The 26,016-nt window shown below is 41.6% G+C and overlaps 1 protein-coding gene across 1 annotated transcript in view; it reads right to left on the bottom strand.

Annotated features, from left to right (window-relative positions):
* Positions 1–11,911: 11,911 nt before the first annotated feature.
* nxph1 (neurexophilin 1) overlaps positions 11,912–26,016 on the bottom strand; it is a gene marked incomplete at both ends in the record, with an annotated part of 71,421 nt that continues 57,316 nt past the window's right edge. Inside the window, 2 exons of the mRNA XM_083646093.1 lie at positions 11,912–12,250; positions 13,407–13,823. Coding sequence (XP_083502219.1) covers positions 11,912–12,250; positions 13,407–13,823 — 756 coding nt within the window. The remainder of the gene's footprint in view (positions 12,251–13,406; positions 13,824–26,016) is intronic.

The raw sequence follows: 26,016 nt of genomic DNA, 5'->3' as shown, positions 1-26,016 counted from the left end.
ATGTGGTTGCATAGCGGCCGCTTTTGTTTTTAAAGGCTAAACGTCCAAACCGGAATTCTTATTATTTGGTCATTGAACGGAGCTTTAGCGGTCTCTCTCTTTCAAGATTCAAGATATTGTCACTCGTTGTACAATTATGCACGTGTGAAATTATTATGCTGGGGGGCTCCATTACAAGACATAGGTAGGTACAAAGTCACAACAATTATTATGATTATTTTCAGTCTCTTTCGCTATGAACGGTCCTGGGCGGAAACAGGCAACCGGCAGCTGGAAACAGGGAGGGAGGGTGTCATGGAAGCGCCCACTGTCTCACCAGGAAACTCGTGAATATAGCCAGTGCTGTATGTCCGACCCCAACAGACAGTGTATGTTGGGGTCGGCCCCGGCTTCCAGGAGGGTTCGGACGCAGTCCAGGTGACCGTGGTCCACGGCCCTGTAGAGAGGGGCCTTTGCTGTCAGGGCCCCATCGCTCTGGAACGATTAGCCCAAAGAGCAGGCAAACCTCATCCTTGTCCTCTTTTAAATTTCTTTTAAAAACACACTTTTTAAAAAATCATTTTTTTTTTTTCTCCTTTATTGTTCTTTTTTATAATTATTTTATTTCATTGTCACGTTATTATTATTATTAACTCATTGAGTGCCAGCCACTTTTGGAGAACGGACGCTCCCAGTGCCAGAGTTTCAGAGCTTTTTTCAGTGATTTCTCGAGGCCCACAGAATATTGTGTGATATTACTATGTAAACACCGAACACGCAAAAAGAACGATGAGACTCTCTTCTATCATCAGCAAAAACAGGTTTATTGATATCATTTTCCGTTCTTTAGTTATCAGCCGGAGAAGATAGCTTGATTTAACCAAAAACAGCCGTTTTTTTCTAGAAGCTGAGATAATGAGCCTTTTGTGAAATTAAACATTTCAAGCGCATCACTGACTCTGAAGCTAATTTTCTGATGTAGTCACACCTCAAAAATAATTTCCTTCAATAAAACAGTGAAGGCCAGGGAATTTTGTTTGGCAGAATAATATTTTTTAGCTGCAACCAGCAGCGCTGGCCCCTGCGTGCGCTGCTGGTTGCAGCTTCTTGCTGGTCTTGATTTGCTGCTGGTGGGCATCAGATATTCTGGCTTGCGTTTGCCAATCCTCTCCTGCTGTCTGGGTCTGTGTTGTGTGCTGCTCTGCGTGCCCCCCCCCCCCCCCCCCCTCAACTGCAAACCCCTCCTCCAGTCCGTGGGAGTGTCTCTGGGGCTTTCTACTGCGTTTGCTCTGCACTGAAAAGTCTGCCACATCCAGCTTTTTTACAGCGTTCCGCGTGTGTTTGTCACCCGCTCCCATGCTTCCAGTTGAGAATAATAACAACTCCACGGCTGATCATGCGGATGGGCTGTCGCAGCGGACACGGAGGAGCTCAATTGTGTGAGCAGATTGGCTGCTGCAGGCACAGCTAACGTTATGCTTCATGCATATCGATGCATACGGATGCGATGCGATTTCCGTTTCCCCAACGACTCTGTTTTTCTCTGCCTTTCTGTAATCTGGAGAGCACTGTCGCCACCTAATGGGTCCCTAAAATAGCTTTTACACATTCAACAGCCACCATACTTTCACAGGAGATGGATCTGGCTTTAAAACACGTCCCACCGTCAAAAAACGCAATTGACGAACATGTTCGTCCATGGCACTCTACGTTACTAAACCAATTGACGAACATGTTCGTCCATGGCACTCAATGAGTTAATAATAATTTGCAAGTTATACATTTAGGTTTAAAAATGATGCATGTCGCACATTTAAATGATAATCAAGCATTTCCACAGCATGTTGGTCGACTATTTCTCTATCTGACTTTCAGCTCTTATGGCCAGACAGAGTGTAGTATAATTTATCTTTTTATGAGCTTAGCAGATAATGAACTCAGTTCTAACTTAACCGGTTCACTAAAGCTGGAAGAAAAATTGCCTCCTTTCATAATATCTTCATAATACATGGATATAATCCCCACTTTATGAAACACTTAAGCCTGACCCCTGAGGTCATACTGAAGTGAGCTGGCCTGCATTTGACTCCATTAACCCCCCAGCCAATAAAGTCCTGCACTTCTGCTACTGCTGAATCTGTCAGTGCCTTCAGATTGGAGGTTTATAAAGAGGAGGGGTTTACAGTTTGTCAGTGCCTTCAGATTGGAGGTTTATAAAGAGGAGGGGTTTACAGTTTGTCAGTGCCTTCAGATTGGAGGTTTATAAAGAGGAGTGGTTTACAGTTTGTCAGTGCCTTCAGATTGGAGGTTTATAAAGAGGAGGGGTTTACAGTTTGTCAGTGCCTTCAGATTGGAGGTTTATAAAGAGGAGGGGTTTACAGTTTGTCAGTGCCTTCAGATTGGAGGTTTATAAAGAGGAGGGGTTTACAGTTTGTCAGTGCCTTCAGATTGGAGGTTTATAAAGAGGAGGGGTTTACAGTTTGTCAGTGCCTTCAGATTGGAGGTTTATAAAGAGGAGGGGTTTACAGTTTGTCAGTGCCTTCAGATTGGAGGTTTATAAAGAGGAGGGGTTTACAGTTTGTCAGTGCCTTCAGATTGGAGGTTTATAAAGAGGAGGGGTTTACAGTTTGTCAGTGCCTTCAGATTGGAGGTTTATAAAGAGGAGTGGTTTACAGTTTGTCAGTGCCTTCAGATTGGAGGTTTATAAAGAGGAGGGGTTTACAGTTTGTCAGTGCCTTCAGATTGGAGGAGGGGTTTACAGTTTGTCAGTGCCTTCAGATTGGAGGTTTATAAAGAGGAGGGGTTTACAGTTTGTCAGTGCCTTCAGATTGGAGGTTTATAAAGAGGAGTGGTTTACAGTTTGTCAGTGCCTTCAGATTGGAGGTTTATAAAGAGGAGGGGTTTACAGTTTGTCAGTGCCTTCAGATTGGAGGTTTATAAAGAGGAGTGGTTTACAGTTTGTCAGTGCCTTCAGAGTGGAGGTTTATAAAGAGGAGGGGTTTACAGTTTGTCAGTGCCTTCAGATTGGAGGTTTATAAAGAGGAGGGGTTTACAGTTTGTCAGTGCCTTCAGATTGGAGGTTTATAAAGAGGAGGGGTTTACAGTTTGTCAGTGCCTTCAGATTGGAGGTTTATAAAGAGGAGTGGTTTACAGTTTGTCAGTGCCTTCAGATTGGAACTTTATAAAGAGGAGTGGTTTACAGTTTGTCAGTGCCTTCAGATTGGAACTTTATAAAGAGGAGTGGTTTACAGTTTGTCAGTGCCTTCAGATTGGAACTTTATAAAGAGGAGTGGTTTACAGTTTGTCAGTGCCTTCAGATTGGAACTTTATAAAGAGGAGTGGTTTTCAGTTTGTCAGTGCCTTCAGATTGGAGGTTTATAAAGAGGAGTGGTTTACAGTTTGTCAGTGCCTTCAGATTGGAGGTTTATAAAGAGGAGGGGTTTACAGTTTGTCAGTGCCTTCAGATTGGAGGTTTATAAAGAGGAGTGGTTTACAGTTTGTCAGTGCCTTCAGATTGGAACTTTATAAAGAGGAGTGGTTTACAGTTTGTCAGTGCCTTCAGATTGGAACTTTATAAAGAGGAGTGGTTTACAGTTTGTCAGTGCCTTCAGATTGGAGGTTTATAAAGAGGAGGGGTTTACAGTTTGTCAGTGCTTTGGAACTTTATAAAGAGGAGGGGTTTACAGTTTGTCAGTGCCTTCAGATTGGAGGTTTATAAAGAGGAGTGGTTTACAGTTTGTCAGTGCTTTGGAACTTTATAAAGAGGAGTGGTTTACAGTTTGTCAGTGCTTTGGAACTTTATAAAGAGGAGTGGTTTACAGTTTGTCAGTGCTTTGGAACTTTATAAAGAGGAGGTTTACACGAGTCAGTTGTGCACTTCAGTAAAATGAGCAGAAAAGAAAAGGTCAAAGAAGATGAGGTCTGAGGGTTGTGTACTTTTACAGGTAATTAATTCTCCTAGATTAAAAGGCTGTGTTTCATCAGACATGTGCGGATGCCCTAAGGCAGTGCTCTTTCAGACACAATCAGTATTAATTAAAATGTTTTTCCATAGTGTTATTGAACTTTTAATAAGGATAACAAACACCCACTGAGAAACCCTTATGCTCCGGAAAACGCTTGTGTCCTTTGGGAAATCTATATCATTAAATGTGTGGCTAACCTTTATCTCAGTGTCATTTTGGAACCACTGATGTAGGTCTAATGGAATTTCGGCAAAGGGGGGAGGGGAGGAGTTTGCACAGAAGACGCATCCGTTCAAGTAGCTTGCATTGATGTGCCCTCATTATGGGGTATACATAAAATAATGATCATTTCCAAGTTTTTTTTGACACATTTAAAGCTGTGCTGCACAATATTTTCCTTTTTAATGTAAAACTGTCCTCGTCTTATCAGTCTAAATGACATAGTAGCGCTGCAACACAGAACAGTGTCCCATATTCCACTAATTGAGACACTGTTTATGCTTCCTATTTTGCCAAATGATATTCTGGCAATTGAAACTTAAGAGTGAAAACTGAAATCCAAACAAACTGTCTCCTAAACCAGCCCGTTCTCTTCAATATGCGTCCAAATAACAACTTTACACTTTCACATTTCGTGCAGTGAAGAGGCCAATCTTGCTAATGCGTGCAGTGGATACGCCAAAGAGTTGGGAGCTATAATAACCAGGAAGTAGCGTGAAATGAGCCAGGCACTGGGCCTGCGCGCGCAGGGTGCAGTGATTCACATCAGAGAGCCGTGTTTGTGTGGGGATCCCCCAGTCAGAGCTGGCTAATGTGGCCATGCAGGGGAAAGGAAAGTTCAGGGTGCCCTGCTGGAACTCCTACCTCTGCAACCCCATCCTGGAGAAGCGGTTGATGATGATGATGATGATGATGATGATGATGATGATGAAAAGGGCTCTGCAGATGTTTTGATGGTTAGTCTTCTCTTTCTACCTAAAGACTGAGAGTTCTCCTCACATGTCTCTGTTCACAGCAACCAGCCAATGGAAATGTTACATCTGAATAACAAATTCTGCGTTCCATTTAAGTTAAGTTAAGTTATCCTTTATTTATCCCCATGGGGAAATTCATCGTCTGCATTTGACCCATCCTCTACTAGGAACCTTCCTAGAACTATAGGAGCAGTGGGCAGCTGCAGTGCAGCGCCCGGGGACCAACTCCAGTTCTTTTGCCATTGACTTTGGACAGGGACACTGACAGGAGTATTTACCCTAACATACATGTCTTTGTTTGTACTGGGAACTGGGAATTTCCCAGTTCCTGTCACTCCAAGTGGCTCCCGCATCAACTGTAGTGACAGCTGTAGTAATACACTGTTTATTAGCACTTCTGTCTTATTTGTGTGTGTCTCATTAAATCACAAAGTCTTCCTACACATAATACTGTCCAAACTTCTATCTGTGGACATGTTGCTACAGTGTTTGAAATGCATTGTTCTCAACTGGTATTGCTGCTAACAATGGCTAGCCTGGCTAAAGCGAACCCTGGTTGGTTTTCCAACTGTTTTACTGGAACACGGCCAACTTGGGTGTGACGTCATTCAACTGGGAAATTCCTGGTTCCCAGTGCAAATGGAACGTGGCATAATTCAGTGGAGCATACTGACGATGGTCAGGAAACCTCAGGATCAGATAACCCCTGGAAACCTTCTCACCTGTCCATCACAGAGAACTGGCTGAATTAAAGCAGACCAGGATTCACCAACAAAATGCAAAACAGAAATTTATGTTTTTTTATTTAGTTTTTTGTTTGTTTTACAGTTTAAAATGCAAATGTTGTGCTTTGTCATTTTAGCCATAGGGGGAATTTCACCTTGTCTTTACAAAGGAGTCTTTCTGTTTCTGAAATGGTCTGTCTGGAACAACAAAAAAGCCCGGAATGCAAACAGCTCAAATAAGTCACATAATAATAATAATAATAATAATAATACTAATAATAATAAGACACATTTTCTCTAACCTGAGTAGGCCTCGTGGCCAGGCCAATATCGTCCAGAACTTTCAGGTTACCATGGGCAACATTTGGGAGGGGCGCTGCGACGGCCGGCACACAATTGTGAAGATTCAGAAGTGATTAATGAAAACTAATTTTTCGTGGCAATTAAAATGATTTAAGCCGGAGGGCTTTTTGCTGTTAGTCTGAATTGCTCCAGGAACGAGGTGGCAACAAAGCTGAGAACCAAAATTGCATTAGTAGTTGAGGAGAACTGTATTAAAATGCAAATGTACAGCTGTTAATAGTTCTTCAAAAACCAATAATCCCCCACAGTCAGTCATGTGTCAAAATGGTTAATGGAAAAATATCCCAGAGGCACGCAGGCTCCTTTTTTCCATTCCGCTTTTGATTAAAGCTGAAATTCTGTTCAGGGGAACGCGTGCTTTAAGTCAAGATGGGATTGGCAAGGATGGCTTCATGTGGGCAGCATCCCAAACTCATTGTTCAGATGCCCTGATTTCAGAGATACGTCTCCCCATGGGAAACAAGAGGGAGCCAGGCTGCAAATCTGATCTGCAGCTATTAAAGGCATTCATCACAGGCCTGTATGGGACATGACCTGTATAGGGAAATATCACCATGGAATAGTCACGCTTGTTTGCTTGTGAATGAAGAGCGAGCTGCTCAGAATGCACCAGTCAAACACAGAGCGAGCTGCTCAGAATGCACCAGTCAAACACAGCAAATAGTGAATAAATGTTCCACTTGATTATTCTGTCACTTCATTCTAGGAGCTGCTGCAGGTCGTGTGAATGAAACGCTGTGACCCACCAGAGGGACAAGAAGGAAACATTTAACCAGAGGGAGTGGGACAAGAAGGAAACATTTAACCAGAGGGAGTGGGACAAGAAGGAAACATTTAACCAGAGGGAGTGGGACAAGAAGGAAACATTTAACCAGAGGGAGTGGGACAAGAAGGAAACATTTATTTGTACAAATGTGTCAAGTTGCAAAGGTACTAATCATTTACATCACTGGCTGCTACAGAGTTGCTTATTCCTTCATGGTAGACTTTGTTCATAATAGTGCATTTGCACAATATTTATAGAGGGGAAAATGGGTTATATTTCTTTAGGAATGCAGTCAGCTAACAAATTTGCCCCTTTATGACCAATATTGACTGTACGTCACTTTAGTTTTGGCTGTAATGGTTTTAGGGTTTTCATAATCAAATGTTACCTGTGTTATCATACCTGTGTATCATCAACAATAGATATTGTGCTCAAACTAGTTTTGGCATGTGCTTGTGCCAATCTGATCTGAGTGAGGTTTAATTCATGTGTAGATAAACCTACCACTCACACTTTCTTAAATTCCCAGAATGTAGAATGTGAAATAGAATGAACTGTCCTACAACCACCCCACCCCACCCCACCCCAAGAGAGCCAGATTATATCGTTTATGCGTAATGTTCTCTCTCTCTCTCTCTCTCTCTCCTTGCTGTAATACATTTGGGCCATCTTGTCAGTGGGGTATATCTTACTTTATGACCTAATATACTTCACCACTGCTGCGTCACCATTTATGAAAAGGTGAGCTTTCTGAGCAAAAGTTGGATGCTGAACATGGTGATGGCTTGCAGCAACACTGTATAATACCCAAAAATCATATCTTTGATATTTGCTCAAAACTGAAGCTTTTATTTCATTTATTATTATTATTATATTTTTTTTAACCATCCCACAATACCATAAGTTAGAATTTGCTGCTTCTTATGGGTTGTCGCTCAATTTGGACATCTGCTGCATGTTCCTTCCTATATGTTAAATGTTTGCTGTGTCGGCATTTGATGCTCCAAGTACGACTAGACATTAAAGAAGAAAAAACCCCATAAAAAAATACAAATACCTGTGACTCAGGTGACGTTGCTGTGGAAATTCCTTGACTACTGTTCGCCATCAGACTTATCAGTGTGATATAAAAATAAAATAATATAAAATGTAAAATGATATATAATATACATTTGATATAATATAAAAGTGGTAAGAAAGAATTGTTTGCTTTTCTTTATGCATGCTGTAAATTGTGAAAGGACGTTGATTTTTCTTTCCCTCATGGCCAAAGCTATAAGGATTCAGAAAGGCTCTTGGTTGAACCCACACTGGTTCTTCTAGTCATCAAGGAGGGAAAAAAGGCCTGAAGTAACAGTACATGATATTTCCCGTTGATGAGAGCTGTCATGTGTTTGTCTCTGCACTGAAGGCATGATGCACTCCTCATACATCACCATGTGTCTCTACACTGAAGACATGATGCACTCCTACATCAGCATGTTCAACAAATCCCCGCAGGCTTGTTAAAAGTGAGCATTAAGGGCAAACTTTTGGAAGCAGCTCCTTAATGAGGACAGCTATAAAAGCACCCCGCGGACCAGCCAATGAACACACAAACCTGGCATCTCCTTTAATTACTGATAAGTTGTGAGCCAGCGTGGGAGGGGCTTCTCCCCCCAGAGGAACCTAATCTGTTGAAAGCCGACTGCTGATCCTAACTGCCGAGGAGGAGGATTGGATGGCAGGTGCCAGTGCGGCGTCCCACAACAGACGCTATCGCTCCTCGCCTCCCAATCTCCACATCTCCCAGGGACGCAAATACTACTTTGCCTCTATGTGGCCAAGTCTCTGGCATGCGGGCTTATTAGGAAGCCTGCTCCATCACACATGGTGTGAGATCAGAAGAAGCTCCAAGAAGTAATTATAGTCAGGCACGGCGGCTTGTTGTGTGCGCTGGCTTTAAGTGCAGTGCGCTGATTTTTCCACAGACTGTTTACATACAGACGCTTTGTCTGTGTGTGACATATGGAGAGGGGAACATTTGTCACGAAACCAAGAAGTTCCTCAAACGATTCCAAAAGAAAAGAAAAGACTAAAGACACACCATTAGTCGTTTACTTTATGAGCTTCGGGGGGGGGAAATATACTTTCACACAAATAAATGATATTAGACTAGTGAACTATATAAATTAGTCTTATTGCATATAGGCATGTACTGCATATTTACATGAAGGGCATTGTGTTGCAGATTCAGATTGGAATCCTATTATCATCTCTCGCCTGGACTACTGCAACGTGCTCCTGGCCGGCCTACCTGCCACCGACATCCGACCGCTTCAGCTCATTCAGAACGCTGCAGCCCGTCTGGTATTCAACCAACCCAAATTCTCTCATGTCACTCCCCTCTTCCAGGACCTCCACTGGCTTCCCATCTCAGCTCGCATCAAATTCAAGACACTGGTACCGGCCTACAGGGCAGTACGCCAGTCAGCTCCCCTGTACCTGCAATCTATGGTCAGGTTCCAAACCTCTCAGCGCTCCCTTCGCTCCTCCACCAGTGCAGGTCGCCTCGCTCCTCCTTCACTACGGGGGCTCAAAAGTCGCTCATCCCGATCTCGACTCTTCTCGTCCCTGGCACCCCAATGGTGGAACGAGCTTCCACCTTCGGTCAGGACTGCTGAATCACTGCCGATCTTTCGGAAAAGACTAAAGACACACCTTTTCAGGCTCCATCTGGGCCCTTCTTGATCTAACTTATTTCTCTCTTTCTATTAAAAAAAAAAAAATCCTAAACTAAACTCGTACCACTGTTCCTTCAGAAGTTGTAGTTGTCATAGACTGTGCTCCATAGTTGATTGCTCTATTGCTGACAAAAAATGTGTTATTGTAAGTCGCTTTGGATAAAAGCGTCTGCCAAATGACGTAATGTAATGTAATGTATTAGAATCCGTACACTATAACCATCAGAGAAACATCAGAAAATTCCCTTCAATTTCATATATCGTTATCTATACAGTCACTCCATAGAGAACCGCAGAAATGAGTCCGGAAGTATATTTCCGGGTTTGTGAGAGGAAAAGTGAATGTGCTTTTAGAATGGGGATTTCACTTCAATGCATAAAAAAAGTGTATGGGAACGCAAATTTGGGTTCAGCAGGATAATCTTCACAAACGCGAATAACATTTATGACTTTTGCTGTATATTTTAGTTTTGCACAACACCCGGGTTCAGAGATATGCTTATATGCTGTGCAATTATGTGAAGTGATTACACATACAGTATACCGTATAACATGATGTGGTGGAGATTATTAGTGACTCATTACTACAGCAAGACGCAGAGGAAGAACTCACGCATAAGAACTTTCAAATGGTAAAATTTACTGTATTTTTTTTATTCATATGTACATCTCCACCCCCACCTTCCCCCATAAACAAAATGTTGTGATACAGTTGATGAATACTTAGAATATATTTCGTCGGTTTTACAGCTTCTGTACAAGATGGCCGTTTTCATGAAATTCACATCTAGGTCAGCAACATCATTTCCTTTGTTCGGGGAACCAAGAACGAGCATAAATGGTGTGAACAAGAGGACTTAACCCATTGATACCTGATGCAGCATTTGTGTGTGTATCCCTTTAAGACTTACAGGGATACGCACACAAATGAGGGATATACACGCAAATGCTGCATCAGGTATCAATGGGTTAATTAGTGGGAAGGGGGGAACACAGCTTATGGGGGCATGTACAGAAGCAGCGCAATTGGGATAAACTATTTACAATACAAACCATTCATACAAATTAGGCTCTTCTAAGATATAGAATTCATTACATTACATTTGATATATTTAGTGACAATGAGCAAGCCGCTTCCCCCAAACAATCAATCAATCAGATAATCAAGACATTCAGTCCACCAATTAACCAATCACCCAACAAACCGAAATATCTGGCTTTAGTCTTCTAGGTATCCCAGCCAGGACTACAGTAGTAACACTCTGATGACAGCTGAGGAGTGACAGTGTTAAAGTGTCCCAACATGTGAACACATTTTCCTTCTGGAGTTAAATATGTCTGAGGGAGAAGAAGTCCGCTCCATCCCAGCTCGTCCCTGCGATCGTTATGATCCAAACGTTTCCAAAAGTATCAATGTGTCTCTGAGTCTCTCACGTCCTCCTTTTCAGCCGTCTTGCAGGTATTGTCAAAATGCATGGGCACCTTCACGAGGAGTTCATCTGATGTCCGGTGGAGCAGAACAAACTGCAGAGAATAAATAGCACAGCAGGGGGGCGAACACGTCCGCACGATGTTGTCAGTCGTTGGACACATTGTACTTAGAATATAGCAAAAGAAGAAAACAAAGTTATTAACGTACATTTGGAGTGTGAATTAAATATCAAAGTAAACAACTAAGGGCCGTGTAAATAGTGAAAACAACTACGAAAGGACCAATAAGCCCCTGCTATCTACACGTGGGTGGAAATCAACAGGGGGGAAACCTAAATCATGAATACATTCCTAACTGATAATCATAACCACAAAACGTTTCAGGTCGTTTTTTAAAAGCATGTCATATTACAGCCCCTCTCTTTTAACAGTTAAAGAACTTCACCGAAAAACAATGCTGATTTATTTTCCACAAGCTCTCTCACACATATCCAAAAACTGTCAACCGTTTTGCAGGCATTCATTTAGTTTGAAGGTTATTGAGAGTTGATTTGAGATAAGTTGAGCAGCAGTGATGTCATCAGAAGGCGCTGAATCATTGGGGTGTATTAATGACAAGTCTTCCAATGACATCACTGACATCAACTTTACTCAAATCAACTCTCAATAACTGTCAAACTCAATGAATGTCTGCAAAACTGTTTACAGATTTCAGATATGTGTGAGATCATGTGCAAAATACATCAGCGTTGTTTTTCGGTGAAATCAGCATATTGTTTTTCTGTGAAGTATCCCTTTAACAAGAACTGCTCTGTCTGTAAGATTCACAATTTGACAATCGGGCGATCGATCAATTGAGATGGCTGACACTCTGGTATGGACATGTTTCAGGACATGTTTCAGGACAGGACAGCTACTGTAACACACACACTTCTCTGGGATGGGGAGAAGCCCCAGCATCAGGAGGATGGAGTGTGTGGGGACATCAGCCAGAGGGGAAGTAGGGAGTGTCACTGTGGTAGTTGTAGTCCGGGCAGACCTTCTGCACCAGTTTATAGTCGGTGCTGTAGAAGGAGATGAAGATGCAGATGACTTTGAAGGGTTTGGAGCAGAGCCAGGAGACGTGGCTCTGGGTCTGCTCCTGGTAGCAGGTCTTGGACGGGTCGAAGTTGCAGAGTGTGTTCCTCGCTCCCTTCTCCACCTTCTCGTACTCAATGCGGCAGTTGAAGGACTTGGAGTCCTTGGCGTCGATGACGGACTGCTGCGCCGTCATGTCAAACTCCACGATCTTGGTGGGCGGGACCAGGCTGACGGACACGTTGCCCTGCAAAGGAGGATAATCTGTCATGTCTACTAAATTCATGTAATACAATTCACTATGTGGTCTACATTTGACCATGTTGGCCAAAGGTTCTAACAGGCTCCTCTGGCTCCTCTCCTCTGACAGACTTTCAATGATTGGTTCTCTTCTTTCCTCGACTTGTCGCATTCTCAGCTGAATAGCAGTTCTGGGGCTGACTGTCATACATCTGATACACACACACACACACACACACACACACACAGTCCCGGTGATGATGTCATCAGTAATGTCATAAAAGTCCAATGATGACATCATCAGTGATGTCATAAATTCACACACACATGTAAAGTCCCGATGATGTCATCAGTGATGTCATACATTGTGACATCATCCAGTGATGTCATAAATTCACTCACACGCACACACGAGACACACACACAAGGGACAGACAGGCACACACATGCACACACACAAGGGACAGACAGGCACACACAAACACACAAGAGACAGAGTGATGAGCTCATCAGTGATGTCAGAGGCATTGTGACATCATCAGCGATGCACACATACACACACAAGAGACACACACACACACGAGACAGACACACACACTGATGTCATCAGTGATGATGTCATCAGTTATGACATCAGTCTGAGGAGGCTCACGAGAGAGACTGAGGGAGAGAGAGGAGAGGGGGAGAGAGACCGAGGGAAAGGGAGAAAGAGGAGAGGGGGCAGAGACTGAGGGAGAGAGAGAGAGGGGGGGGGAGAGAGAGGGGGAGACATTGTGCACGCGCCAATAGGGCAGGCAAGGCCACACAGCAGCCGAGTGCATGGCTATATTTCAGCTAAGAACAGGGTGTAAATGATGTCTTTTCATGTCAACTTGGCATTTCAGGGCTTGTGGAGACTTGGATTACACCAGGTGAGCAGTATGGAAGCATTTTATACCTTTTGTTTTCTCCTTACGTTTTTGCTCATGTTAACGGGGGTAGGCTAGCTGTACCATTGACTACCATTCATTGTGCTAAGCTAGTGCTCTCTCTTTTTCTACTACACGCACAGAGAAGAGAAGGGACTGTCTTCTTGTCTTACTGGGAAGATGTCAACTAGGCGAATCTCCTAAATTGTTGCTGTGTTCCTTGAAGTATTAAAAGTATAGTCATTTCTGCATTACCTGGCCTGTGGAGTTGTGGCGGAAGTAGACGCTGAAGGTGCCATTGCCGTGATCCACGATCTTGCCGGTGATCAGCAGGTTGAGTTTGACCGTCTTGATGTTGGAGTGGAAGTCCCCCCAGCCGAACATCTTCTTGAACTTGCCCGTCTTGACCATGGGCCGCCGCTTGGCCCGCGGCCGGGGGTCCTGGAGGTCCGTGGAGTTCCTCAGCCAGTCCCACAGGTCCTGCTCAGAGTAGGGCTCAGGGGTGTCATAGCGGAGGTCCAAGGCTGTGCTGTTGTGTTTGCCATGCAGAGTCTGTGACAGCAGCCTGCTGATGGACATGTCCTTCGTGCTCTCTGTCCAGAGATGCTTCAGCGTGGATTTGGGGCTTCCCGACTTGACGATGTCCGACTTGGAGGCGTGGACACTTGTGACCTGGAAGAGGGAGAGAAAACACGCATCGTTCAAGTCAAATAAAGTGAATTATATTTATTTAGTGGAAAATCCTAACATACATATACACAATGCCTCCCAACACGAGGGTCGCTGGTTCGAGCCCCTCCGGCTTTGACAGGCGTCCATAAAGGCACAATTGGCCGTGTCTGCGGGTGGGAAGACTGCTGGTGAAAGTCCTCACTGTCAGGTGAAAAGAAGCAGCTGGCTGCTAGTCTACAACTCTCCCCAGATCGGCAGAGGGGGTGGAGGAACGACCGGGTCACTCTAACGAGGAGTTGGCCAAGTACAATTGGGGGGGCGGGAATGCGGAAAAATCTGAAGAAACAAAATTATAATACAAGAAATATAGGCTATCTATAGACGGTTTTCACGGAATGGTCAGTCCTGCACTTGAATGTTTTTTTTCTTCTTTTATGTCCATAGCAAACACTGCAACAGGAAGTGAGCGGGGGTTCAATTTAGAATGTTTTTGTTGTCAAGTTAAAACCGTCTATAGGCTATATATTCTGATGCTTTTCATATAGAGCAGGTCTGGTTTGTAATGCGGTTTGCATGTCCCGTAACAAGACGCACAGCGGGGAAACGATCAAACATAATTCTATATGGAGGTGATGTGTCATCATGAGATATCACTTGTATTACATTCAGGAAATACTGACTTCACATCCAAGCAGACTGGTTTCCACAGAATAGACCAGTCAAATGTATTCACACACACACACACACACACACACACACACACACACACACACACACACACACAAGCAGACTGGTTTCCACAGAATAGACCAGTCAAACGTATTCCGTGGGGGGTCGAGATAATCAATCTTGCCTGCAAGCATCAATTTCAAATCATGATGGCAGACAGCTGCAATCTGGGCGTTACAGTGGAGCAGGGCGAGCTGAGCCAGAGAATACAGCAGTGAGAGTCAAACATATTGCTCCCATCTCCTCTTGCTGTCATCCAGAGGCTCGCACTGATACAGGCAGTGTCATCCAGAGGCTCGCACTGATACAGGCAGTGTCATCCAGAGGCTCGCACTGATACAGGCAGTGTCATCCAGAGGCTCGCACTGATACAGGCAGTGTCATCCAGAGGCTCGCACTGATACAGGCAGTGGGCGATCAGAGCGGGTAAAGAGCAGACTATTAACTAAAGGCTGCTGCTTGGATTGGTGATTGATGAACCCCAGGGTTTTCACTATTTAGCGCTGATGAGTGGAATTAGGTTCCTACAGGCCCCAGTGGAGGAATGTGACATTGATTGGCTGATTTCTACTGTACGCCCTGACAGCAGATCCGTCTTGCTGGGCTTTTTGCATTTTGTGGGTTTTGCCCCCAGAATCGATAGTTGGAAAATAAGGTTTCGCTACCAATCAGTCGGCCCTTCACACTGAATTGCCTCACAGCGCGACTGAGCACTCGGGGCAAGTAGCCAGCTTTAAACATACTGTTACCCACACTGCATTTAAACATACTGTTACCCACACTGCATTTAAACATACTGTTACCCACACTGCATTTAAACATACTGTTACCTACACTGCATTTAAACATACTGTTACCCACACTGCATTTAAACATACTGTTACCTACACTGCATTTAAACATACTGTTACCCACACTGCATTTAAACATACTGTTACCTACACTGCATTTAAACATACTGTTACCCACACTGCATTTAAACATACTGTTACCTACACTGCATTTAAACATACTGTTACCCACACTGCATTTAAACATACTGTTACCCACACTGCATTTAAACATACTGTTACCTACACTGCATTTAAACATACTGTTACCCACACTGCATTTAAACATACTGTTACCCACACTGCATTTAAACATACTGTTACCCACACTGCATTTAAACATACTGTTACCCACACTGCATTTAAACATACTGTTACCCACACTGCATTTAAACATACTGTTACCCACACTGCATTTAAACATACTGTTACCCACACTGCATTTAAACATACTGTTACCCACACTGCATTTAAACATCCTGTTACCCACACTGCATTTAAACATACTGTTACCTACACTGCATTTAAACATACTGTTATCTACACTGCATTTAAACATACTGTTACCCACACTGCATTTAAACATACTGTTACCTACACTGCATTTAAACATACTGTTACCCACACTGCATTTAAACATACTGTTACCTACACTGCATTTAAACATCCTGTTACCCACACTGCATTTAAACATACTGTTACCTACACTGCATTTAAACATACTGTTACCTACACTGCATTTAAACATACTGTTACCCACACTGCATTTAAACATACTGTTACCTACACTGCATTTAAACATACTGTTACCTACACTGCATTTAAACATACTGTTACCTACACTGCATTTAAACATACTGTTACCTACACTGCATTTAAACATACTGTTACCCACACTGCATTTAAACATACTGTTACCCACACTGCATTTAAACATACTGTTACCTACACTGCATTTAAACATACTGTTACCCACACTGCATTTAAACATACTGTTACCCACACTGCATTTAAACATACTGTTACCCACACTGCATTTAAACATACTGTTACCCACACTGCATTTAAACATACTGTTACCCACACTGCATTTAAACATACTGTTACCCACACTGCATTTAAACATACTGTTACCCACACTGCATTTAAACATACTGTTACCCACACTGCATTTAAACATACTGTTACCCACACTGCATTTAAACATACTGTTACCCACACTGCATTTAAACATACTGTTACCCACACTGCATTTAAACATACTGTTACCCACACTGCATTTAAACATACTGTTACCCACACTGCATTTAAACATACTGTTACCCACACTGCATTTAAACATACTGTTACCCACACTGCATTTAAACATACTGTTACCTACAATGCATTTAAACATACTGTTACCCACACTGCATTTAAACATACTGTTACCTACACTGCATTTAAACATATTGTTACCTACACTGCATTTAAACATACTGTTACCTACACTGCATTTAAACATACTGTTACCTACACTGCATTTAAACATATTGTTACCTACACTGCATTTAAACATACTGTTACCCACACTGCATTTAAACATACTGTTACCTACACTGCATTTAAACATACTGTTACCCACACTGCATTTAAACATACTGTTACCCACACTGCATTTAAACATACTGTTACCCACACTGCATTTAAACATACTGTTACCCACACTGCATTTAAACATACTGTTACCCACACTGCATTTAAACATACTGTTACCCACACTGCATTTAAACATACTGTTACCCACACTGCATTTAAACATACTGTTACCTACACCGCATTTAAACATACTGTTACCCACACTGCATTTAAACATACTGTTACCTACACCGCATTTAAACATACTGTTACCCACACTGCATTTAAACATACTGTTACCCACACTGCATTTAAACATACTGTTACCCACACTGCATTTAAACATACTGTTACCCACACTGCATTTAAACATACTGTTACCCACACTGCATTTAAACATACTGTTACCCACACTGCATTTAAACATACTGTTACCCACACTGCATTTAAACATACTGTTACCCACACTGCATTTAAACATACTGTTACCCACACTGCATTTAAACATACTGTTACCCACACTGCATTTAAACATACTGTTACCCACACTGCATTTAAACATACTGTTACCTACACTGCATTTAAACATACTGTTACCCACACTGCATTTAAACATACTGTTACCCACACTGCATTTAAACATACTGTTACCTACACTGCATTTAAACATACTGTTACCCACACTGCATTTAAACATACTGTTACCTACACTGCATTTAAACATGCTGTTACCCACACTGCATTTAAACATACTGTTACCCACACTGCATTTAAACATGCTGTTACCCACACTGCATTTAAACATACTGTTACCCACACTGCATTTAAACATACTGTTACCCACACTGCATTTAAACACTGCATTTAAACATACTGTTACCCACACTGCATTTAAACATACTGTTACCCACACTGCATTTAAACATACTGTTACCTACACTGCATTTAAACATGCTGTTACACTGTTACATGGAGAATATACCTACACTGCATGTCCAGCCAGTTCTAAACATACTGTTACAGGTCAGAATATACCTACACTACATGTCCAGCCAGTTTTAAACATACTGTTACAGAGAGAATATACCTACACTGCATGTCCAGCCAGTTTTAAACATACTGTTACAGAGAGAATATACCTACACTGCATGTCGAGCCAGCTTTAAACATACTGTTACAGAGAGAATACCTACACTGCATGTCCAGCCAGTTTTAAACATACTGTTACAGGTCAGAATATACCTACACTGCATGTCCAGCCAGCTTTAAACATACTGTTACAGGTCAGAATATACCTACACTGCATGTCCAGCCAGTTTTAAACATACTGTTACAGGTCAGAATATACCTACACTGCATGTCCAGCCAGCTTTAAACATACTGTTACAGAGAGAATATACCTACACTGCATGTCCAGCCAGTTTTAAACATACTGTTACAGGTCAGAATATACCTACACTGCATGTCCAGCCAGCTTTAAACATAGTGTTACAGGTCAGAATATACCTACACTGCATGTCCAGCCAGTTTTAAACATACTGTTACAGGTCAGAATATACCTACACTGCATGTCCAGTCAGTTTTAAACATACTGTTACAGAGAGAATATACCTACACTGCATGTCCAGCCAGTTTTAAACATACTGTTACAGGTCAGAATATACCTACACTGCATGTCCAGCCAGTTTTAAACATACTGTTACAGAGAGAATATACCTACACTGCATGTCCAGCCAGTTTTAAACATACTGTTACAGGTCAGAATATACCTACACTGCATGTCCAGCCAGCTTTAAACATACTGTTACAGAGAGAATATACCTACACTGCATGTCCAGCCAGTTTTAAACATACTGTTACAGGTCAGAATATACCTACACTGCATGTCCAGCCAGTTTTAAACATACTGTTACAGGTCAGAATATACCCACACTGCATGTCCAGCCAGTTTTAAACATACTGTTACAGAGAGAATATACCTACACTGCATGTCCAGCCAGTTTTAAACATACTGTTACAGGTCAGAATATACCTACACTGCATGTCCAGCCAGTTTTAAACATACTGTTACAGGTCAGAATATACCTACACTGCATGTCCAGCCAGCTTTAAACATACTGTTACAGAGAGAATATACCTACACTGCATGTCCAGCCAGTTTTAAACATACTGTTACAGGTCAGAATATACCTACACTGCATGTCCAGCCAGTTTTAAACATACTGTTACAGGTCAGAATATACCTACACTGCATGTCCAGCCAGCTTTAAACATACTGTTACAGGTCAGAATATACCTACACTGCATGTCCAGCCAGTTTTAAACATACTGTTACAGGTCAGAATATACCTACACTGCATGTCCAGTCAGTTTTAAACATACTGTTACAGAGAGAATATACCTACACTGCATGTCCAGCCATTTTTAAACATACTGTTACAGGTCAGAATATACCTACACTGCATGTCCAGTCAGTTTTAAACATACTGTTATAGAGAGAATATACCTACACTGCATGTCCAGCCAGTTTTAAACATACTGTTACAGGTCAGAATATACCTACACTGCATGTCCAGCCAGTTTTAAACATACTGTTACAGAGAGAATATACCTACACTGCATGTCCAGCCTGTTTTAAACATACTGTTACAGGTCAGAATATACCTACACTGCATGTCCAGCCAGCTTTAAACATACTGTTACAGGTCAGAATATACCTACACTGCATGTCCAGTCAGTTTTAAACATACTGTTACAGAGAGAATATACCTACACTGCATGTCCAGCCAGTTTTAAACATACTGTTACAGGTCAGAATATACCTACACTGCATGTCCAGCCAGCTTTAAACATACTGTTACAGGTCAGAATATACCTACACTGCATGTCCAGCCAGTTTTAAACATACTGTTACAGGTCAGAATATACCTACACTGCATGTCCAGCCAGTTTTAAACATACTGTTACAGGTCAGAATATACCTACACTGCATGTCCAGCCAGTTTTAAACATACTGTTACAGAGAGAATATACCTACACTGCATGTCCAGCCAGTTTTAAACATACTGTTACAGGTCAGAATATACCTACACTGCATGTCCAGTCAGTTTTAAACATACTGTTACAGAGAGAATATACCTACACTGCATGTCCAGCCAGTTTTAAACATACTGTTACAGGTCAGAATATACCTACACTGCATGTCCAGCCAGTTTTAAACATACTGTTACAGGTCAGAATATACCTACACTGCATGTCCAGTCAGTTTTAAACATACTGTTACAGAGAGAATATACCTACACTGCATGTCCAGCCAGCTTTAAACATACTGTTACAGGTCAGAATATACCTACACTGCATGTCCAGTCAGTTTTAAACATACTGTTACAGAGAGAATATACCTACACTGCATGTCCAGCCAGCTTTAAACATACTGTTACAGGTCAGAATATACCTACACTGCATGTCCAGCCAGTTTTAAACATACTGTTACAGGTCAGAATTAGGGATGGGCATTTCTAGCAAAAACACTATTCGAAATTCGCTGGCCAAATTCGAATTTAATTCGAATTTCGAAAAAAAAAAAAAAAAATGTAAAAAAAAAAATTTTTTTTTTTTTTTTTTTTTTTTACATTTTTAATTTTTTTTACATTGACATTTTCGAAAATAAAAAACAGTTTTGACAATCATGAGTGGTTGTGGTTCATTAAATATTTAGTAGGCTCAGGTCTGAGTGCCAAAGGGGTGCCAAAGTCACCCCCTCTCCCTCTTCATGGGATTTCATCCGCCATTCATTTTTCCATAAACCTTGCTTAAAATGCTTATAGTGATTTGACTATACTTAGAATCAGGGGAGACAATGCAACATTTCACTCAAAAAAAAAAAAAAAAAAATTATTTTTTTCGAATTTCGAATTTCAATAATAAAAGTCGACCTTGATAATAACAACGATTATTCGAAAATTCGAAATTCGATGCCCATCCCTAGTCAGAATATACCTACACTGCATGTCCAGCCAGTTTTAAACACACTGTTACAGAGAGAATATACCTACACTGCATGTCCAGCCAGTTTTAAACATACTGTTACAGGTCAGAATATACCTACACTGCATGTCCAGCCAGCTTTAAACATACTGTTACAGAGAGAATATACCTACACTGCATGTCCAGCCAGTTTTAAACATACTGTTACAGGTCAGAATATACCTACACTGCATGTCCAGCCAGTTTTAAACATACTGTTACAGAGAGAATATACCTACACTGCATGTCCAGCCAGTTTTAAACATACTGTTACAGGTCAGAATATACCTACACTGCATGTCCAGCCAGTTTTAAACATACTGTTACAGGTCAGAATATACCTACACTGCATGTCCAGCCAGTTTTAAACATACTGTTACAGGTCAGAATATACCTACATTGCATGTCCAGCCAGCTTTAAACATACTGTTACAGGTCAGAATATACCTACACTGCATGTCCAGCCAGTTTTAAACATACTGTTACAGAGAGAATATACCTACACTGCATGTCCAGCCAGCTTTAAACATACTGTTACAGGTCAGAATATACCTACACTGCATGTCCAGCCAGTTTTAAACATACTGTTACAGGTCAGAATATACCTACACTGCATGTCCAGCCAGTTTTAAACATACTGTTACAGAGAGAATATACCTACACTGCATGTCCAGCCAGTTTTAAACATACTGTTACAGGTCAGAATATACCTACACTGCATGTCCAGCCAGTTTTAAACATACTGTTACAGGTCAGAATATACCTACACTGCATGTCCAGCCAGCTTTAAACATACTGTTACAGGTCAGAATATACCTACACTGCATGTCCAGCCAGTTTTAAACATACTGGTACAGGTCAGAATATACCTACACTGCATGTCCAGTCAGTTTTAAACATACTGTTACAGAGAGAATATACCTACACTGCATGTCCAGTCAGTTTTAAACATACTGTTACAGGTCAGAATATACCTACACTGCATGTCCAGCCAGCTTTAAACATACTGTTACAGGTCAGAATATACCTACACTGCATGTCCAGCCAGTTTTAAACATACTGTTACAGGTCAGAATATACCTACACTGCATGTCCAGCCAGTTTTAAACATACTGTTACAGAGAGAATATACCTACACTGCATGTCCAGCCAGCTTTAAACATACTGTTACAGGTCAGAATATACCTACACTGCATGTCCAGTCAGTTTTAAACATACTGTTACAGGTCAGAATATACCTACACTGCATGTCCAGCCAGTTTTAAACATACTGTTACAGAGAGAATATACCTACACTGCATGTCCAGCCAGTTTTAAACATACTGTTACAGGTCAGAGTATACCTACACTGCATGTCCAGCCAGCTTTAAACATACTGTTACAGAGAGAATATACCTACACTGCATGTCCAGTCAGTTTTAAACATACTGTTACAGGTCAGAATATACCTACACTGCATGTCCAGCCAGTTTTAAACATACTGTTACAGGTCAGAATATACCTACACTGCATGTCCAGCCAGTTTTAAACATACTGTTACAGGTCAGAATATACCTACACTGCATGTCCAGCCAGTTTTAAACATACTGTTACAGGTCAGAATATACCTACACTGCATGTCCAGCCAGTTTTAAACATACTGTTACAGAGAGAATATACCTACACTGCATGTCCAGCCAGCTTTAAACATACTGTTACAGGTCAGAATATACCTACACTGCATGTCCAGCCAGTTTTAAACATACTGTTACAGGTCAGAATATACCTACACTGCATGTCCAGCCAGCTTTAAACATACTGTTACAGGTCAGAATATACCTACACTGCATGTCCAGCCAGCTTTAAACATACTGTTACAGGTCAGAATATACCTACACTGCATGTCCAGTCAGTTTTAAACATACTGTTACAGAGAGAATATACCTACACTGCATGTCCAGCCAGTTTTAAACATACTGTTACAGGTCAGAATATACCTACACTGCATGTCCAGCCAGTTTTAAACATACTGTTACAGGTCAGAATATACCTACACTGCATGTCCAGCCAGCTTTAAACATACTGTTACAGGTCAGAATATACCTACACTGCATGTCCAGCCAGCTTTAAACATACTGTTACAGGTCAGAATATACCTACACTGCATGTCCAGCCAGTTTTAAACATACTGTTACAGAGAGAATATACCTACACTGCATGTCCAGCCAGCTTTAAACATACTGTTACAGGTCAGAATATACCTACACTGCATGTCCAGCCAGTTTTAAACATACTGTTACAGGTCAGAATATACCCACACTGCATGTCCAGCCAGTTTTAAACATACTGTTACAGGTCAGAATATACCTACACTGCATGTCCAGCCAGTTTTAAACATACTGTTACAGGTCAGAATATACCTACACTGCATGTCCAGACAGTTTTAAACATACTGTTACAGGTCAGAATATACCTACACTGCATGTCCAGCCAGTTTTAAACATACTGTTACAGGTCAGAATATACCTACACTGCATGTCCAGCCAGTTTTAAACATACTGTTATAGAGAGAATATACCTACACTGCATGTCCAGCCAGTTTTAAACATACTGTTACAGAGAGAATATACCTACACTGCATGTCCAGTCAGTTTTAAACATACTGTTACAGGTCAGAATATACCTACACTGCATGTCCAGCCAGTTTTAAACATACTGTTACAGATCAGAATATACCTACACTGCATGTCCAGCCAGTTTTAAACATACTGTTACAGAGAGAATATACCTACACTGCATGTCCAGCCAGCTTTAAACATACTGTTACAGGTCAGATTATACCCACACTGCATGTCCAGCCAGCTTCAACACTACCATGAAACAACACTCACACTTCAAAATTGAACTCAAAACCCACACGTCCAAAAGTGGAGGGGCCGAGTCCCCGCTCTCTTTCCTGAAAGCAGAATCTTAAAGGATTTGTCAACCAATGACTTAGCACGATCTGTCAACCAATGACTTATGCTGCCTACACACTAGAGGATTTTCAAATCTTAACCGATTTTAAAAACATGAGAGACCACAGACATAAGGACAATTTCATCAGATTTTAACATTAAAATCGCCTGAACGCACACACTAGACGATTCGGCCAGACTGCGAGACCACACACCAGCCATTTGAAGTACCCACTCACAGCGATTCCAGCAACTAGACTGTAGGCTGTTTATATCCCACAAAACCGCAATTTTTTCACACAGACAACAGCAGATGGCTCTCCAAACATGAACCGAGCGGCGGGTCCACTTCAAGCAGCGCTGACACCCTCGCAAAATGAGCTAAAACAACGTCCTGTCTGAGAGCTCATATTACAGCATATCCACTCCCTTGAAGCAAACACTCCGCTCGGCTAGGCATCCCAGCAAACATCGTCTTGACCGCGACATCACCAGACGATAGAATTGTGGTTTGGCATCTACCATCTAAGTCTGACGTTCTCTCCACATTACTCCAAAGTAACGTTTAGACTGTCACTTCAAAACAAAAAATATTGACCTCATATTGCTTTGAAAACACCACATGTAGGTGTCTTTTGTGTTTTTGTTGAATAAAAATGACATTTGATTGACAATTTACCTGTTGTGTGATCAGATACTCACAGTGATATGCACTCCACCTGCAATGACGACTTTTATTGAACGCCCTTTTCTTTTTTTAATATGAAAACACGTTTATGTCATATAAGTGCAAGTGTCTCTTGCTATGGGCTTGTATTTATCACAAACTTCCTGAATCCTGTGTCCCATTTCTCTTGCCATAACTAAACGCAGTGTTGTGGGTTTTTGATGTGCTATGCTGTCTGCTAAAGTCACGTTGGTTATATTATCGTAAATTATATAAATATACCTGTCTCATCGCTGGTTGAAATCATGAAACAGAATTAGCGAGGCAGCTAGCCTATCAACGCAACTTCCAGTCGGGACCGTCAAAATGCTAAGTGCTCAATGTTAAGTATCTCTATATATGACCAAATCCGTAGTATTTGTAACTGATTCCGTGGCCTAATGGATAAGACACAGGACTGCGAAGCGGGCGCCCCAGGATCGAATCCCCCATGAGGTGCTATCTCTTTTCTTTCGATGTAGCAAAAATCGTTGAATCTGGACACGTTGTGGGGAAGTAGAGGAATTACGTCGCTAAGATTTCCATTCCGATATTATAATTAGACCCTGACTAGATGTAGTGGTTTGACGTGCAGCAGACGGTCGTTATACGTGGAAATGTTTGCTGGGATGGGTCGATTTCCGGTTTTACCGGTTCGGTTCGGTATACGAGCCCAAACCGGTTTGATCACGTGCAAACCGAAAAAACCTAAAAAAAAAAAAAATTAAGTTTTTTTTTTTTTTTTTTTTTTGCCAGTCCATTCTGATTGCACTATTGTTCGTATTAGCCTCTTCTCAAGTTGCACTAGTAGGCAAAAGTCTTATTTTGGTTATTATGTTGATGTTTGAAGAAAAGTTAAGCTGAATAGTTATGAGAAATAAAAACAGTGTGTTGTTACAGTTAAAAGGTTCTGCTTATTTGTATTCAGTGTTCGTGCTGGTTGGCAGCATACCAGCTTAGAGGTGCATTATCGCCACCAACTGCAGCCGCTTTGATACGTTTTTTTGGGGAATATCGAACCGGTTTCAAAATGTTCAAACCGACCCATGCCTAGGCCCTATATTGTGTGAATTTGTGAGTTTTGAAGTTTATAAGGCAGCTCAGCTGTAAGCCAATCCATTCTGATTGCACTGCTTGTGTTTTTATTAGCCTTTTTCTCAAGTTGCACTATAGGCAGAAGTCTTATTTCATTCATTATTTTGATGTTTAGAAGAAAAGTTGAGCTGAATAGTTATGAGAAATAAATACAGGGTGTGTTTGTTACACAGGTGTCCTGCTTCTTTTTATTCAGTATCATTGCTGGTTGACAATACCAGCTTAGAGGTGTATTATCGCTATCAGGTGGACTG

The sequence above is a fragment of the Poromitra crassiceps genome (assembly GCF_964638095.1).
Source record: "Poromitra crassiceps genome assembly, chromosome: 11".
NCBI classification, from domain to species: domain Eukaryota; kingdom Metazoa; phylum Chordata; class Actinopteri; order Beryciformes; family Melamphaidae; genus Poromitra; species Poromitra crassiceps.
The sequence above is the reverse complement of the archived record's forward strand: the minus strand, read 5'-3'. Positions and strand labels throughout refer to the sequence as shown.